The 19,821-nt window shown below is 36.9% G+C and overlaps 1 protein-coding gene across 1 annotated transcript; it reads right to left on the bottom strand.

The window, feature by feature from the left end:
- Nucleotides 1-753: 753 nt before the first annotated feature.
- On the bottom strand, nucleotides 754-18,373 carry LOC149023308 (protein REVEILLE 8-like). The gene is made up of 7 exons (XM_089143857.1): nucleotides 18,030-18,373; nucleotides 17,248-17,305; nucleotides 13,788-13,911; nucleotides 13,306-13,431; nucleotides 12,384-12,493; nucleotides 8,487-8,554; nucleotides 754-1,271 (listed from the first exon to the last, which is right to left on the bottom strand). The coding sequence occupies exons 1-7, from the start codon at nucleotides 18,173-18,175 to the stop codon at nucleotides 1,163-1,165; spliced, it is 741 nt and encodes a 246-aa protein (XP_088999983.1). The 5' UTR covers nucleotides 18,176-18,373; the 3' UTR covers nucleotides 754-1,162.
- Nucleotides 18,374-19,821: the final 1,448 nt, after the last annotated feature.

Below are 19,821 nucleotides of genomic sequence, written 5' to 3'. Positions count from 1 at the left end.
CTCCAAATCAGGACCTCGGTTGTTTAGAGTCAAGACCTTAACAAATGAAGAAGATCTTAGAGTGGGCTTTGATTAAATATCATATTAACCTTCCCTTCCTCATGCTAGCATCTTATAGACTATCCTCCCTCTTCTTTCCTTCTATGTAACTAACAAATACCTAGTCCCACTGGTCCATACTGAGCCACTAACCCCACACCCACATAGACTAATTATACAAGTTTAAAAGAGAATCAGTTAATTTTCATCAAAGACAGTGAAGAACATTAAAAACCCACCTAAATGACCCCAATGACAATGTCCTACCAAAAAAAAAAAAAAAAAAAGGAAGAAGAATGGCCCCAATGGTGTAAAGAGTTGAACTTATGACTTTATACTTGCTTAGGCAATGTCATTTGCCAACTCAAATACCCCCTTGGAGTTCATCTAATTAAAAATCCAAAGCATATAAAGCAGACATGGAAACCTGATTCTCAACAGCTTAATTGGATTTTACCCTAAAGAATCCCCAAACTTGTGCTTTGAGATCATTTGAAGTAGAATCATTACAGCTTCCCACAATGTTATTCACTAAGAAGCCAAGGGAAACATCCTTTTAAGTGACAAAACTTCACCATTGCTAATGTACTTACCTGTTTTTATTGTAACTCAAAGCAAAAAGATTTCCATTCAAGAAGCATACAAATAATAAATACAGCAAAAAAGAACCTGGCCGTTTCAACTGACTAAATTTTGAAAAGCCACAAAGTCATTCAAATTTTGGCAACGAAGACATGGTGGTTAACAATGACATTGCTTTTTATTACTACAGAAACCAGGTTAAAGAGGATTGGAGCTTCAGGTAGACAGCTGCAACAGCCGAAAATGCAAAATACTAAAAACACAAGTCGAATATGAAATATAAGCTGTATAGCCAACTCCATTCGGTTGGGAAAACACTTCATTGGGTTTAAACTTTAACAACAGGTTGAAATTACAAGAAAACAGTAAACCAGTAACATAGAGAACTAATAGAATTAATGTACTTGATATTACACCCCAGTTATTACAATGCAAAGCATCTATCATAATACTAAGATCTGCTGTCTGCTGTAATTCCACACTCACAGTGGCAACAATGCTGAATATAGATACTACAAGAGATAGAGAAACTTCCAGCAGTTCAACTTGGTTGATCATGATCATGGTTCTCATTTCTAACAATTGTTGCTGCAGTCTGCAGCATCTCTGAAGATTTTGGTATTGACATCATATGATGATAAAACCCTCCTCTGTACCAATGAAAATGTCAACAACAATCCTAGGCTATAAAAGAGCATGAATTTGTGGCTCATCACTTATAAAGGGAATTCATCATATTTTTGCTCATCTGGGGCTCCTATAATTGATTTAAAAAAAAGGGCATGAATTTGAACACAGGAAAGTTTAGAAAAATGAGGAGGGATAAACCAGATATCGAACATTACGGAGCAATACTTTTAAGGTACTAAGAATTTGTAACTTGTTAAGTACAAGAATGAAACATTCATGTGAATAATCTCCAATATTAAGGCACAATATAAGAGTGAAACACATACTTGAGTAATGCCAGAAAAGGAAGAATATAAATGACATCTCCCATAGTGTAATCAGAATATGTAAACTTCTTTTCATTACCCCTTTTCTTATTCCCTTATTTTAAGTCAAGATAAAAAGGATTTTCAGAATAATCTGAGAGGGACTTGCCATCATGACATTTTTCAAATAGTGTCACTGTCTTGCATGCCATTGAATCACATGTCAAATGACACTTCTACTCTTACTTGGTCTGGCTGCCTGGAGTGAATTGGGGTTGGTCCTTACTGTTGGCATATTTCTGCCCTCAAAAAACCCACCTTCTCATGCTGGAAGCCCAAGCTTTTAGCAACGAACTGAGTGATGGCCCTTACCAATCTCTACTAAAAGCAACCTTCATATCTAGAGAATCACTTCAAATGATGATGCATCAACCTCTGATTATATGGACAGCTGGTCCAGTCATTGAGAAAACTCCCATCCTAAGAAGTATTAATAGCTGTAAGTTCATTAGCCTACTGGATCATTTAAGCATCCTGTCTGGCGAAAAAGGTGAATAGTGTATCAGAGGTTCCACCTTTCAGGTTACTCTTGTCAAGTCCCTGAGATCCTTTTCCCAAGGGAAATCATCAAGGATAAGGTCTATGTCTCCATATAGATCCAGAGTTCTTTTTGCACTGTAGCAGTGACTAGCAGATTCATGAGACCCAACCCCCTTTTTTTAAGTATTGCCTCACATCTTCCCCTAGTTGGAAGAAGCAGAGGGAGTTGGTACAAGGATAGAATTTGTGTAGAATTATTATTTTTTTTTTTTTTTTTTGGGGGGGGGGGGGGGGGCGAATCAATGTAGAATTAATCCACACTGAAATGAATTTAGGTCATAGTTCCTACTTGCTTGAAAATATATAGCAAAACAAAGTACTACCTAAGGAAGTATAATAGTAAATAATTCAACTTCTTATACAATAATAAATTCAAGCCCTGGAGCAGGTTTTCTGCTTAGTCTGCAAACATTCTATTCTTATAGGGTCTAGTATGTGTGTCTGTAAAGGACATACACACCAGTGCACAAAGCTTCAGCCACTGTGAGATTTGAAGAAGTCCTGATGTATGCATCGGTACCCTTGTTTTCTCCAAAAGGCTGTTCTCCAACTTGAACATGCGACCTCTTGGTCACAATGGAACAGTCTATACCATTGCATCAGACTCAAAGAAACAACACTTAAAAAGGGGTCAGCCACATGGATCCTTACATTCCAGGCAGCTCCATTTGAGGACATACTAGATACAAGGCCTAAAGCCATGAATATCCTTTCTCATCACTTCTCCTAAGGCTATACCTTAGGTTTGCCCCTAGTTCTTCTAATTCCTTCAATCTGGATTATCTCATTTCTCCATACAGGAGCATTTAAAAGCCTCCATTGAACATGGGTGTGCCACCTCACAATTGATTTTTTCATAGCTTATCATTTATCAGAGATACTTTTTGTCCAGCTCTAATATGACAATCTTTATCTTATCCTTCTTAGTTTTGCCACTCATCCATCTTTGCATCCTCATTTCTGCTACATTGAATTTATCTATATGATGCTTCTTAACAGCCGAAAAGTCTGCTCCATATATCATAGCTGATTGTCAAACAGTCCCATAGATTTTATGTTTTTTTTGGAATTGTAGCTTGTATATATAGGGGAGGGTGTAACTTATAGGAGATTTGAACTCTCAATCTCTTACTTATGAGGTGTTGGTCTTTGCAAATTGAGCCAACCCCTTCAGTTACCTATAGAATTTTCCTCTAAGCTTTAAGGGAACATCAATCACACAAGACCCTGGATGCACCTCTCCACTTTATCCACCATATTCTAATTCTTTGGGAAACATCATCCTCTATATCACCTCCTTTATTTATGATTGAGCTAAGGTACCTAAAACAATCGCTTTATGAATCTCCTTCTCATCAAGTTTCACCACCTCATCATCCATTATATCATAACCAAAGTTACACACTAGATATTCCATTTTTGTTCTACTTAGTTTAAAGCCTTTTGATTTCCAAGTTGCTTTCCATGATTCTAGCTTGGTATTAATCCCTATTTGTGTTTCATCTACCAAAACAACATCAACAAGGAACATATGCCAAGGAACCTCATCTTGAATGTATTTGGTTAAATAATCAATTATAAGTACAAATAAATATGGGCTTAAAGCTGATCCTTAACTTAGTTGTAATTGGGCATCTTGCCCCCTAGCATTCTTACACTTGTCACTAAACCATCAAATGAATCTTCAACTATGTCCACACATTTACATATCAAACATTCAAAGAAAATCGATTGAAATTTTATTTCATTGCTATTCCTTTTCTATTATACATCGGATACATATGACATTCTCTAGCTTGTTGTATCTTCAGAAAATCCAAAATAAGCACAGATCACAGGACGCCCATTGTAGGAACATTTTTCCTACATGCCCACTATAATTGTTGTGTGCCTGCTGCCATGGAATTCCCAAAGAGTGTACATGTTTTCGATATAACCACTCAGTCATTTGTTTAATTTAACAAACATCATATTTCTCCAACATAAACAGTGTCACAGCCCCTTATCTTGCCTCGGTGTGAATGTTACTAGAATACCCTATGAGGCCCGACACTAGATCACATGAAGACCATTTAGAAGGGCCAAGTTTGTCTATGCAGAAGCTTACTTTAGTTTCTATTTTAGATATTCTTGCACATGACTGAACAATAAAGCCTAGTAGTTTCTAATCACAAGCTTCTGATTTATAGTTAACCTAATATTTCATTGTCAGTTGTCACTTTTGCTAAATTAGTAGTTTTTGTTTACAATGTTAGTATTTTCTATATGAAAATCAGAGGAAATTTGTTTCCTTGTAAACTACATAAGATATAACAGGGCCTGCTATTGTAACATAAACAGATTACTGAATAATAGAGTTTCGGCCAGTATTGCCATTAATTATGGGAGATCCTCCCTGTTTCAATAGCTGAGGTAGCTGTGGTTGAGAAACACAACTTGCAAACTATTTCCTGGCCCTCTTCTCTTCAATTTACTATATTTACTCTTTTCCTTACAATCATACCCTGTGTCCCGCTGATTGATAACTCTATGAAATAGAGTTAATTCTAGTGATTTTATACTTGAGATAACTTGACTTAAGAGTGATCTCTATTTGTTTTAGTGTTAGTACTAAATAAATTGTGGTTTAGAGAATCTTAGAGTTTTAGATCTTGTAAAGGTCTTTTATGTCATTTATACATAAATTTCCCTTGAATTAATGGATGGAATTGATCAATCCTCTTTTTCTTGGCATTGTAGGAAAAAAATATATAATGGATGAAAAAATGACGACATAGAAGAGAAACAAAGAACAAGTCTACTCAGTTTGCTGTAAAGATGTTGCAGCATTGTAGTAGCATGATTTTTCCAGATTGGACACACGTGGCATTATCTAGTGAAATCACTAAAAGGACTAGTTGATTAGATATTCCTCTTATCACTACATAAGGATCTTAGCCATTGATCTCAGAAGAGAAGGTTCTAATTTCACAATCCATTTTTATCCTATCAATTTGGAAAATTTTGGGGGTAATAAAGAGGCGGAGGAGCCACCAAAAGGAAAGAGGGAGAACCAGACACCAGAGGAGAGAAAGCTTGTGTAAGAGACCAAAAGGAAAGAGGGAGAACCAGACACCAGAGGAGAGGAAGAGCTGCTGGAGATAGGGAGCATTGTGGAAGCATTCTCCTAGTTCTCTATTTGGTTTTATATTTTTTACTTCTTTATATTCTAGCTAAACTCTTTTAATGGCTGCATTTGTTTCTTTGTATTTGAACTTTATTATGAGCTAGTTTCTTATTTTGTTGGGATGATATGAGTACCCGAACCTGTGATTTGAGCTATGATTATTCAGTTTGTAGTAGCTTTGTTGTAGCACAGTTTATTATCAATGTATTCAGCATGCATGTTTTTGAGTAATTTCATTTATCGATTGACCATCCTTGAGTGAATGTTGTGGTTTTAGTTAATTGGAGCTAGATCAATGTTGAATAACGTGAGTTAGCTTGATCCTTATGTGGGTTTAGCTAATTAGTGGGGAGGGTAGGGATACTTACCTACCTCACGTAACCACTATTGGAACTCAGGCGTAATTCGCATCCTCAGTTCAATTCTCCACAAGAATATGATGGTTTTGAACTAGGATGTTAATGCATATGTGGATTGGAAAATACCCATGTACAATTTTGTTCCAGGTTCTTTCATATGCCTTGTGTTGCAGCTTTGTTGTAGCATTCACAACCCAAATTCAGGGGAGGGAAAATTGATTCCCAACATTCATATCACTTATTATAATTCTTTCCATTACGTTCTCTCCAATTAAGGATCTCTTGTTTAATTCGCCTGTCCTTCGTTTATTTAGTTCATTAATCACAAAGTAATTTTGTCAATCTTGTTTAAATTACTCTTCCTTTTACATTGAGATTTAAAGATAAAATTCTCTATGGGATCAATACTCTACTTACTATTTACTACTTGATTTCAACACGTGCACTTGTGTAGCATTTTTAGACACAAGCAAACACTGATTCACTGTGAATAATATGAGTGTTGAAAAGAGTCAATATAAGGCTGCAAACAACTTCATAACCCAAGGCTCTTGAGGTTACTGCCTTTCCATCTGAGTGAAGATTGTTACTGCTCCTGAGGCTCTGTTTCTCTGCTGCAATTTCAAGGCTCACTAACTTCAACTCCCATCAATCAAACCTGCAGAGTTTAGAGCATCACTTCATATCACCACTCCCCCATTTGATCCCAATTCTAGCTGTTCTATTGTCTGGATTGCTTCCAAACCTTAAACTTCTATTTTCAGTCCCGCATCGTCTCTATCCATCACAATAACACCAAACTTGCAGCAGATCATCATTATCATATATTGCTAGGGCCCTAGGATGGTGCTATGTGGAGGGAAGAGAGAGTATGTTAGGGTTAGTTGAGGGGTAATAAATAGGGGGAATTGAGATGAGAGGGGATTGATTGTTATGTGAGTAAGTTTGGGGCAACCTCTGGCTGAAGCCACCGTGAGGTGTTGGGGGTGACTAGCACCATTAAAACCAGTTCTATCTTGTGAATTTCCTCAGTTTTGCTGTTGAATCCCATAGTGAATTGAAGGCTCTTATCAAATTGGTATCAAAGCAGTGACGATCCCAGGGAGGCTGATATGGTGTTGTCTTCTTTTCTAGTGAAGGAGAAGTGGAGCGATGGTTAGCAAAGGTCCTGTTGTTTGGCTTGGGAAACTAGATCAAGAAGGAGCAACGATTGGGAGTGGCACTCCAACACTTGGAAGGATACGCGTTGGATTGGCCAAAGTTTACTTGGGCGAACTTCAAGAAGAGGCGTTGGTTATTGATTTCACTAATGGGAAGGATGCAAATTTGAGAGTGGAGTTGAAGATTTCCCATATCGAAATCCACGTCGGTTTTTGGTGAGGAGGAATCGCAATACCACATCGTTCAAGCACATGGAAGTGTGCAAGGATTGGCCGTTGGTTGTGGTCGCTTAGTCGCACGGGTTGTTTGATTGTTTCTCGCCGAACCAAGAGTAGAAAGCCAAAGAGAGGCTCGGTGGTTGAGGCTAATGTTCCTAGCAATGATGAAAGGAGAAGTCGAAGAGAGGTTGGAGCAGTCGGCAGGAAACACTAGGCTGTGGCCAGGGTTTCTATTTGTAGGAAATGGAGAAGACAACACAAGAATTTGAGGGTTCGTTTGGTTTATCCTAAACCGGTTCACGGGGTTGATTCACACCCAAATGGTCAGGGGTTTTATTATTTGGGCCCAACTTAGTTATGCACAATCTCAGACCTAGGGCCTAGGTGAACCAGAAGAAAGGATTGGGCTGTCAAGTTCCCTAAGAAATCCCCCTTGGGCCCAGCCCATTCCATTAACCCCAAGTCCATCCTATTTCATTAACCCAATTTCCAACCCGTTTTTCTTAACCCATGGTTTTAAGTGGTTGGGCTTAACCGATTCAAAAGCAACACTATGGTCCCAGCCCATTCCTTTAACTCAAAGTCCAGCCCAGCATTTTAGTAACCAAGACCCAACTAGTAAACCTGGACCAAGGCCCAACCCAAGGACCAGTTAGAATCGAGTGCCCACCTAGTCCACGGTCCATCCGAACCCAAAACCTAGTCCACGGTCAATTGAAGGTTCTTATCATGTATCCTCCACTAGATCAAAACTTAAGCCCCAACTGATGGCTAGTTTGGTCTACATGTTTTAGTTTCCATTTATGGAGTTCTTGCTATGTCTTCCAATTCAACCATCAAAATCAAGAAAGGTTTTAAGAATGTACAAGAAGGTGGGGTGGGGAAAGCAATCACAGCCTACTAATCAGCAAGAGAGAGGAACCCAGACCCCAACAGACAACAATAGTCCTGGTAATTTAGTCCTACATTAGATATAGGTTATGAATTGGCTGACATCTGATGCAGATCAGCACCAAATTGGACTGTTTTCCTACCCAGACCTAAACCTATTTTGTCCCAAAAGTTGGTTCTGATCTCGATCTTGGAAGAACTTGCTCCTAATTGTTCAATATTAATCTAGGATTACATCAACATCACCATGTAGTGGGAAGACCAAAAGATCCAAAATGCTTTCGAAATTGATCACCCAGTCAAACATTTCAACAGGATGAGGAGTTATCAGGTTGGAAAATACTAACATCAGTCAGCTTCAGAAGATTTTAAGCTTGAATATGTTATCTTTGCAGCACCAGAAGACAACACACACGCGCACACTGGGAAAGAAAAAAAAGAAAAAAAAAGAGAAGCACACATTTATTACTGGAAGAAGCTAATTTTGTGTCATGAAGAAGAATACACAACTACCAAAGGGGAAACCAAAACTTACAATTGGTTGACCTGGTTCAAAATCAGGGTAGACAAATTGATGTTCAGGTTTCTCATCAGCAACAAGACCTACACCAATACAAATAAAGTTGTTGAAGCAACAACAAAATGCATTCAAGAAAGCGTGAATATGACAACCAATAAATGCTTACGTAGAGTTCAAATGAGACAGTATGAGACAGGGTATACACTATACCAGTTAAGCACATGTACAATTCCTTCTTCTTCTTTTTCTTTTTTTTCTTCCTTTTAACAGTATGGAGTTTACATGCAGAACCTTCAGCGATCATCATCCTTGATAGCCTCAAGCACTTCCCTCTATGTATAGTTTATCAATTATAAATGTACAAATTATTGATCATACTGTCTGGAAAAACCAATATCAAGTATCTTTTGGCTATTTCTGATATAGAATTTATCTGATTATTAATTAATTATGTCATATGGCTTCTTCAGTCAGTATGTTGTTCCAGTGGAGGTCTCAATCAGAGAACTACTTGGCTGATGAGCAAGCTAGTCTAAGAGTTGATGCAGATTGATGCTTTGGACTGACCCAAACCCAACCATATTTCCAGACAAAGATGAACCTGATCCGGTTTGAGTCATGGATCTAGTGGAATTTTAGAAAACATATTATTGGTAAAAAAAATATATCTTTGTTTATTTTATTTGGTTCATTTTAGAAGTTCAATCTGTATCCAATTATCTTTAGTTTCCTGATCTGAAGTAGTTTGTTAGAGAAATTAGTGTTCTTTAGGAGCCTTTTGATTTCCTTTATCATGATAGACGGATTAGAGATATGAATTGAGTTTATGTATAGAGAGCTGTGTAACTGAGTGCATGTACACACTCCTTCAACTCCCCAGCCCCAACCCCAACCCCAGACCTCTCCCTCTTTTTCTTATGCAATTTGCCTTCTCCCTTTCTCCTTTTCATTCTTTTCCTTAAGTCTCTAATGAAGCCCACTACAGCAGATCACCTTGGTCTGCACTAGGAGTTGTGGGACATTATGTTGCAGTTGGGACTTGGGACAAGTACATGGTCAGCAGTCTTTCATTTTTGTTTGCTTAGAGTGGGTTTGGCTCAACTTTTGTTGTACATTATGTATGGTCCATCAGAAATACAAATTATTCATCAAGCAAATTAGGTTGCCAGAATATCACATCATACAATGCATTTCTAGGCAACGAGTTGCATCAACATTACTAAAAATGGTCACTTGAAGCATGGTGTCTATATCTGTCAACAACAGAGCTGTCCTGCTAAGTTTGTAAGTGTGAATCAAAGACTTCTGAGCTTCAGAACCCCCCAAAAATTGTCTGCATACCAACATTTATATTTTGGAAAAACCACATCAGGATACAGTCCAACCAACTGAAACCAGTTGGGAACAGTGCCTAGAATTTTGTTTATGTTTGGACTTCAAATTGTGCATTATACTATGCAAGTCATCAAAACTTTTAGGGACAATTAAGCTATCCTATAATTATCCACACCACATTACCCTGGGGAGAGGGGTACTCTACGGTTTTTAGAAATGCTAGGGTAGTAAGAAAGGTGGGACTCTGTTTGCAGGAGGGAATCAGAAAAGAAGTTCAGTGTAATTGCACCTAGTTTTAAAAACTGCGTTAATGGCAGTCAAACCACCAGGGATTTTTTGGAAGGGGAGGGAAGAACGACCCATTTTCAGCTTGTTGTTTTCACTGGTACTGCAAAAACTGGAAAGAAACCACAAAAATGGAACCATTACCTTCCAAGTTCGACATTTTTCCTCTGGTTAAAAAATATTAAATCATTTATTGTTATAATATAAAGGGTAAATATCACACCTCCCCCAGCTAGACAAAAGCATACACCCCCCTTACTGGATAGATCACTACCCCCCCCACCTAGCAAATATACCTCCCCTCCTTGAAATACCCGAAAATTTCAAAACCCCAACACCCTGCAAAATATTTAGAAACCCAAATTATGTAACACCTCAATAAAATAATGTAAAACCAAACACCAAGAAAATTCAAATCATCTTAAATAAAGCCCAACATACCCTTGATAATTCATGAAACATTGATATCAAACAATTGTGTTCTTTTAGTGTTTTAAAAATTAGACGGGGGTTTTAATAATTAAAGATAATTTGGGTTTTAAGTATGGTATTTTGGTTTTTAACAATTATTTTAATTGAGGGTAGTTTAGTATCAACTGCTAGGGTGATTACGATAATTTAGGGTTTAAACTAAAAAAATATTTTTAGCCAATGGTAGTTTGGGGTTTTAGAAATATATTTAACAGTAAAAGTTAAATTTAATAGAGAAAGTTAACAGAGGGGAGGTGTTTGATATATTTGTTAGGTAAGAGGGGAGGTAAGTGAGATTTACCCTAATATAAACTATTTAAAAAGAAGTCCATAAATATATTTTCTACCAGATTTACAGAATTGTGTGTCGCAATTCCCTGATAGAGCCAATTTTAATCTTTCATCATGAAGCCATGCTGCCTGTCACTCTGATATTCCACCACCACATTACCTTTATACTTTTTACAACAGTTAAACAGATTAGATATGGAAACTTTGTTGATACATACAATTCTACCAGCTTCAGGCTCTCCATCCTCACCTTTACAACGGCACCACACATGAGACTGACTGAACCAACTTTAGAAATTGAAACTGACCTATAAACTGCCAACCAAATTCTAATTCACATAATCCTGCACTTTCTAAGCCCAAGACCTAGATGAATTCAAAAATGCAACCCACAGAAAAACTTGGTCATTTTCAGGATGGAACCAACCCAAGTCGTTACCCCCATTACTAAGTAACTTGGCAGAAAACTAGAAATATTGATTAGTGGGATAGAGCATTGGCAAAGAAAGGATGGTACTCTATAGGTGATGGAAGAAACACCTTGTGGCTTCCTGTGCCCCTCTCTCTCTCTCTCTCAATCTAAATTTACAGAACCATTGACAAACATAATAACATATTTCCAACAACCTTCACCATGAAATCTCTCTCTCTTTCACAGTCTAAATTTACAGAACAATAGACAAACATAATAACATATTTCCAACAACCCTCACCATGAAATCCACAAATATATTGTAAACGTTTTGCATACATTTTCTTTTTTGGAAATTCACATCCTGAGGTAAACTACTCTAGATTTTATCAAGTTCTTCAGTGTATAGAAATATATTCAGTCTATAGATCACCCTAAAGATGAAAATGTGGCCTAGAGACCTGATCTCCACCTATTATTTGTTCTTTTCTATTATCAAAACTTTGTCATTTTTAGGTCCCCAGCTTCCATCTGTAAGCACATTAAAAGCTACCTAATTAAGTATTGGGATTCAATTTTCATTATACTGAAGTAGTTCAAAAGGAATGCTTGTCTAGTATTTTGAATCCATGTAACAGTCCCCCCACCCACACCTCCAAAAAGAGGGTGGGAGAAAGGGGGTGGGAAAAAATTAAAAAGTAGACTTCAATCAAATTAATGTTAAATGCTCATTTTTTTCTTTTTTCCTAATGATACTAAAATTTTCAAAGATTCTAGAGAGGTTTCTAAACTGCATAAAGCATCATAAATTGCTCCTGAAAAGCAAGGACAGTAATTAACCACATATCACAAATTATCAACAATGTTTCTCATAATTTGTTGTCTAAGAGGTTTTCACATATCCATCTACTTTTTCACCCTCTGGATTTCAATATTTTTATCTTTGGAAGGAAAAAAAAAAGGTGGGTAATGTATTATATAAGATGCTTTTACTTATCCATCTAGATCTTCACTATTCAATTATTTATCTTTCAGAAAGAAAAAAGTGTGATGAACCCACGAGATATGTTGCCAGCTTTGAAGATCATAAAATTTTAAGCAAGTCAGAGAAACTCAACTGTCTCAATATTAACAGGATCCATCTCCTTGAGCTTCTGGGCATGACCTTCAGAGTCTGGATCAAAGATGCTGCCAATGAAGCGATATATCTTAGGAATGTCTGGAGTACCTGCAAGAATAAATTAACAATGAAGAACAGCCAAAAAATTATTGGAAATACCAAAAGGAAAAACCATACAAAAAGAACAAGAACTAAAATAGCACACTTATAGTTCTAATAATAGCAGCGCATGTGTTTCCTGCTCTTTCTACCTAATGATACAAAATCATGACATTAGAAATCTCTGAAAAAACTGAACATTTTCCACGAGTTCCAAACTGTAATTAACCAAATGCCAAATCAAAATTGACAACATTAATACTTTAAAGGAGCACCAGGAATCCAGGATATTTGATGGTTGTCCTTGTCCCAACTGGCCATTGTCTTTCTTTACCCTGGGTAGGTGGTCTGGACTGGACATTTCTTCACACCTCTAATCTTCATGATCCATTTTCTACTAACATTCTACTCTAAAATGCTTTACTTACAACTGCTGGACTCATTCTGGGACCTGAAGACAGGAAGACTAGAAACTAAAATGTGAAAATAAATAGATACCATTGATGAAACCTGATCACCACAAACGTTAAAAGTGGGTCCTGTTGGCAGTCCCTAACAGAACAAATGCATAGAATCACCAACACTTACATGTTAACAAGTACTCGTGCAACCAGTACAATATACCAAGTAGCATAAAAAAGATGCTAAAAATTCATTGACTTTAAAAAATTAAAAATAAAAAAGATATCCATTACATTCTGAATATGCACGAACAATATAACAGTAGGACCTATATTTCATCATGTCATATGTTGTTTGGGCAGTTCAACTCTGATGAATTGAGGCAAGAATGAAAATTTAGCAGTCGTTAACAATATTACCATGAAGTAGATAACCTTGCTCTCCTTGCCATGGTATGTTGCAAGTGGGCCAAAATGTACTTGAGCTTCCAGTACCATAAAATCTGCTGTTACCTGTCCCTATAACCCCCTCTGATCCATTATCAGCTGAATCAGTGACAACATAAGCAACAATAAGCACTGATCCTTCTCGATAAGCATATTTATCTACTGTACTTACTTTTTAGAAACCAGATATAACTCTTGGACACATTAAGGAAGTTTTTCAGAAACTTCCTTAATTCATATACAACTATATCCATATCTTAAAACTCCAAAAAGTATGTGTCCTCCCACTGGGAATATCCAATTGCAGGACAACTCAAGGTAGCAGGATAAGGCTAGATGCTTGCAATGCCAAAGCTGCAAAATGTTTTAAAACTGCTTTGTCAAGGCATCAGCTTGCAAGCATTCCCATTCAAATCTTCAAGCTTAATATTTTGTCTATGTGACAACTGACAAACCATTCTTTGGTGCTTTTCGTGGATAAGGATGAGCAGCTTTGCACTTGGGGCGAGGAGGAGGTACATGTGCTATTAGACCACTTTTCTGGGCTTTCAGAAAGTATTTTTGGGCATGGCTCCGTATCTGAAGGCCAAAAAAAGAAGGGGGGAGGGAGTAAATGACAAGACCGTATAAGCAAAGTGCATAGGCACAAGAAATTGATAAACATATGCTACAAAAGCACAATATGAGTTCATACAGAAGCAAGTAAGAAGCAGTGGATAAGAAATATTAGGATTTAGGAGGCAAAATGCTGAAATTTAAACGTTTAACAGCAAATGAAGAAAGCTGGTCTATGAAGACCCCATAATGAACAGAACATGGATGTTCATCTACAACTATTTCAGAGTTAATTCCACATTATTTTTGCTTAAAGGGTTTGACAGGAAAAAAGGCTAAATAACCTGACCAAAATTAGAACATACAGATTATTACAGTTGAAGCTTTTTGTTTGCTTAAATCTCTGTTTCACAAGGTCAAGAGTTATTATTTATGATCTTTGTCCAATCAACCAATAGAATCCTGAAAAAAAGGAATGATATTAGAATCTCAGAGTATTAGGTATATTTTATCTATAAGAATCGATAAGCTTGTCCATGCCAGTTCTTTGGGAACAAAAGGTTTCATAGTGTAGAATTAACAAGAAAATCTACAAGTCCATGGAAAAACATCAGTTGCATAAAGAAAATATAGAATACAATCAATACTATGATCATTACTGTTTCTTATGTTGCACCTAGACCATCAACAGAAAACCTTGGATTACAATTAGTCAGATCACAACCTGTCTGGTGAGGGACTACATCATGACTATGCACACAGTAAAGTTGAACCAGTAAGAGTTTTCAACAACAAGGCAGTGGGATCGTGTAAAAACAGAAAAAAGTCCACAATGGACTTTTCAGTATCACAATATCTGAGTTCAAAACAGATATCCTTAAGGACTACACCATGCATACGTAAACAGTAAAGTTGTACCAGTAAACAGTTTTCATTTTCCAAGACAGTTGGATCAGATAATAGCAGAGAAAAGTCCTAGCCCAACTTAAACAAGTTGTATTAGTCAGTTTCCAATTGAAATTTGAAATCTTAAGCAAGTGGGGACTCCAGACAAGAGAAAATTGAAATTAAAACAAGTTGGAAGATGCCTTTCTTCCCCCAGGTAAAGTGCATTATTGAAATGCAGTATCGTCATCCTTTTTCATATCATTAGTAATCAGTCAGAATGTTCAACATAATTCTCAGGAGATACCAATGGAATTGCCATTTATATCTTACAACTGAAACATGTTGAAGTTTTGTTCTTGATGATCTATAAATCGAGACTCAGCTCTCACATTACTCAACTAGGTCCACTACCATACCTTATGACGTCATTTTTCTTTAAACCAGTGGTGATTATTTTAGAATGTTCTGTGTTCTGTCCCTACTTCAAAGACTTACTACGTTCTTCAATCCTTATTTCAAGAACAGGGACTTGGAGTTTTAACCACTGAAAATTGAGTTAAGAAAATCTGTGATACATGTTCATTTCTACAAGGGGAATCAGTCGATCCCTGCATCATTCGATCTGGGACTGGGGAGAAAAAAAAATTCTCCAATCCAGAAGTCATATCTTCAAATGGCCACAACATAAATAATAATTTCTTCTTCTTCTTGTAATAAAAGCCAAAATTTCTTGTAACCTGGTTTCACCGATGGCAATATGGAGAGAAATCATGATGACATAGGCAAAGTAGAGTGCTAAAACTAATAAATAAATAAAAAAGGACAAACTGGTGACAAGGGTTCCTGCACAAGCAGAGTCCAGGGGAGCAATTTTCCTAAGTTACCTTACTCCAGCAATTTACGCTGAGAGGCTGTTTTGATAGTTTGCTAAAATAAATGTGGGAAACAAACTATTGCATAGCCTGACTGTGCAACTGTTGTGAGAAAAGTATTGAAAGTTTGCAAAAAATTAACATTTTGCAAATATGTAGATTAAACGGGAAACTTCACATGGACAGGTAACAGCCAGGAGGCTCAAATATGAGACCTACTGGCGAGCCTCAGCTTAGCACACCCACAACATCACCAACTGCACTAAGCAGATGTTGGTACAGGTATAATAAATTTAATGCCAACAATTAGCTGCAGTTATTTTTCAGTTGAATTTTCTGTAGGAACCTGAAAACGCAATCACAACACAAGAAAGCAAAACACAATACAGAAAAAACAATCACACAACCCTGAAATAGATGTTTATGTGGTTTGTAAAAGATTGCCTACTTCCACAGTGTAATGAGACTTGCTTCACTAAAAATGAAGAATAGGGTTACAGGCTCTCATCAGCATGCCTTTCTCATTAGATAATTCCCCAACTACAACTTTGTAGGGAAATTAGCAATTTACTGAAATGCCCCTTAAAGGCTTTAACCTAAAAAAAAATCTCTAGGGGAGCTGTGCACAACCCCCCCCAAGCCCAAAACGAAAGAAAAGGGGGCTCTTAACAACCCTTCTGAATCAGGCCACAAACCCAAGCAACAGATTGCAAGACTACTACAACCAAAACAGAGTAAAGAATAAAGAAAATCATACAAGTTACAACATCTGAGGTAAGAAACAAATCAACCAATATATGTAGGATAGTTGACATTCACAATTGCACTTGTTCGTATTATTGATGACTTTTTAAGGTTTGTTGTGTAAATGTAGGGAAGTTTTCTTTTAATAAGGGACACGAATCAGTTATTGGGTGAAAAATCACAGTTAGATTTTCTTTTTTAATGCTTGTAGAAGAGAGATTATTATATTTGTTTACCTAGAAACCTTTGTTTTCCACAATTCTGATTAGGCAGGTAAAATGGATAAAAGAAATAAAGAAAGAACATCTTACAAGTTATATTATGTCAACTTTCACTATAAGATTTAAAACAAGAATTGAGTTTCAGAAATTCATTGCTTGGAGATTCAGCATTTTTGGTGGGGGAAAAGAAAACAAAATAGATAGAACTGATGTAGCCTTTAAAAACTTGCAATCCATAATTTCATCCAAAGCCCAAACAACAGCCAGCTTGCTAAAATTGAATGCAACTTCTCCAGAATGAAGAATGAACCTACTAATGAAGCATAATTGTGTGTTTGTTTCTATTTCTAAAGTGAGGGGAGGTGTGAAGCAAGATGCTTGAACTAAAGACCTCTAGGTAGCAATGGGCTTTTAGACACCACACACGATCAAGTGCACTAGGCGCTCATTTACTAAGCACATGCTTAAATTTTTTTTCTTAGAAAATTTGAAGACAAAAATAAGAATAATAATAAATAAATAATTAAATTAAATAAAAGAGGCACCAGGACAACTGGTAATTATGCATTGGTTGTAGCATTGAATATTTATCTCATTCAAAGGACAAGCAAAAAATGCCCTTTTCTCTCTTGGACCTGAATCACTGTCTTCGTGCTGACAAAATCTGCAATCTTCTTCCAGTCACGGTTATACCTGGATCCATAAAAGAGGTATATAAGTTTTAAAGCTTGAAATCGCCCCATGCTAGAAAAGAATTGTAATCCACACAAGTAATGGAACGGCTGAAAGATAACCATTAAGGAACACTTAATTGTCACGACGAGTCAAATGAAGCAGTAGAAAAGTATTGGCCTGAGTTGGGAGGAACAAAAATCACACAAGTTGAGTCCCAGACTCTAAACTAGATATGTAACAAAAATTAACAGCTTAACCAAACCCCCCCCCCCCCCACACAAAACCAGACTTTCAACGGGCTAACAATCTATGAAACAAATAAGTGAGATCTTGAATTGGTGATTTTTCCATGTACACATAGAGTCAGCAACTGAACACCGGGTTATGTTTTGCCTTCTTTCTTTTAATTAAAGTGGACTGAATTGTAGCACAGCAATTGGAGATCAAAGGTTACACTTAACTAATCATAGAAGCCATAATCTGATACGACATTAGTCGAGCTTTGCTTCTCAGCTATTCACTTTATTTGAAAAATAACCAAATCCCTCCCTCCTCCAAAGGGTGGGATTGGGGGTAAGGGACAACTTCCAGTGTGAATGCTAGGTACTGGTCAGTGTGCCAAAATCTCTGAAGCTCATGGAATGAGTCAAGCACTTTAACCTATTACGTACTAGGCTGACTCACCCCACACCAAATTGCAAACTTAGATGCTAACACAGTATAAGTATAGATGTAAACTCACAGTTGCAGAGCTTCAAGAAATTTGGAGTGTTCTTCATCAGTCCATACTTCCCTTGACTTGGTGATAGTATAAGGTTTCCTAACCTTCTTTCCTGAGACACCTGCATTTACAGATGCCGCCAATGAATTTGAAGAACTGCCACTCATGTTCGCAGCGTCGGCAAAGCCATTTGAATGTCATTTTTATAGACCAACTACAGACAGAGAGTGATACTGTTAATGGCCAAACATCTTCAACTTTCTGGGTTAGGTTTCGGCATTGGCTGAAAACTGCAAGGTTGAATTCCTGGAGAGGAAGATGGAGAAACAGTCGGAGGGGATACCACGGGACTCATAGTCGCGGGAAGCCACATCGGTGCCAATCTGTGCGTGTTGGGCCTACAAAACACGACATTGCCTGGCTTCGTTGGCTTCGTTGGCTTATATGTATACCAGTAGAGGCTCCCATGTAATCGGGTACAGCACAATAAGTCGTGACACGATCTAGCACCGCAGATCCCAATCCTTTATTTGTCGACTGATGACCGTGGGTTGAATCCAATGACCCTAGTTAATAGTTATTCTTTTTTGACTCCGCAAAAACGATGTGTAAGAATTTTTTTTTTTTTTTTTTTTTTTCTTTTCTTAGAAATACGTTTTTATACATAAAGAAATTAGGGATGCGGGTGTGTTCTACCTTCCGGCGAATGGTTAACTGAAATAGCCGGTGAAAACGAATTTTCAAAAAATTGCTAGAAAATTGACTAGGGAAATACATCGAAAATTGCCCCAATAAGTTGCCGATATCTTTTGCTTTTGTTCGAATTCTTGAATCAAACTGAACATTTACCATCTTTGTAGAGAAACAATGATGGAAAAAAAGTTGTAACAAACAATAAATGCATCATTTTAGGAGAAAGAAGTGAGAGGAGAGACTGAGGAGAACTCGGTGAGTTCACAGTTGCCGGAGATAGTGGTCATCATACGATTGTTTATAGCCTTTTGATGTAGATCGTCGGAAATAGGAACCCTGCAACTCTCCGAGAAAAAATGAGAAGAAACGAAAAGAGTGAGTCTAGGGGTTACATAGACGCCGTCAAGGGTTTAACCCACGACTTCTCATGGGGATGAGGATATTACATATGCTGCCGGCTAAGTTAAACCTACGATCTCTCCACTGAGAAGTCAATTCTTAACCATTCTACTAACCCTCCATTGGCGAGTGGCTAAATTGAAATTGACGCTGGCACCTAGTAAGAATTTTCCCTAAGATATCCCAAAATTTAATGTTACATGCTAGATTATTCAATTTACTTATTTTTTTTAATGATTTTATATATTGAGGATGGAGTATTATACAATAAACAAGTCTATGTACCTAGCTTCTTGGAGATTTGAACCTAAACTCCTATTTAAAGTTGTTAGTTTTTTATCAACTGAGCCTCCCATCAAGATTAATAATCTAATTTATTCGTTTAATTTGGGTGTGGAAAAAATTAACATGTGAGACTCAAAAATAGTGAAAAGGGGTAAAAAAAAAAGATAAAACAATGTTTTGTGTAAGAGTTGAATTCAAAAAAAAAATTTCCTATATCCCACCACACCAATGGGTCTCACTTGTTTATTTTTTTCACTTATTTTTTTATCTTACAAAATTAATGAATGGTAACTAAGAGTTTTAATTACTGATACAGTTGGGTGTATTTTAGAACTTTAACAATTAAGTAAAAAAAGTTAATAGAAGAGAGGAATTTTGAGTACAAGTGCAATTTGGTCAAGTAAGTAATATTTACTTAAAGTGACGTATAATTTTT

Source organism: Hakea prostrata, chromosome 2, assembly GCF_041222555.1.
Source record: "Hakea prostrata isolate BN-2017 chromosome 2, UWA_Hpros_2, whole genome shotgun sequence".
NCBI classification, from domain to species: domain Eukaryota; kingdom Viridiplantae; phylum Streptophyta; class Magnoliopsida; order Proteales; family Proteaceae; genus Hakea; species Hakea prostrata.
This window is presented reverse-complemented; position numbering and strand designations above follow the sequence as displayed.

Bases quoted from the DNA above. Each gene is read 5' to 3' on its own strand.
- LOC149023308 (XM_089143857.1), bottom strand. From the start codon at position 18,175: ATGAGTGGCAGTTCTTCAAATTCATTGGCGGCATCTGTAAATGCAGGT. The intron at 17,306-18,029 runs GTGAGTTTACAT...TTATGGATCCAG, and splicing joins TTTCTTGAAGCTCTGCAACT to GTATAACCGTGACTGGAAGA. The intron at 13,912-17,247 runs GTCCAAGAGAGA...TTTGGCCTTCAG, and splicing joins GCACGAAGACAGTGATTCAG to ATACGGAGCCATGCCCAAAA.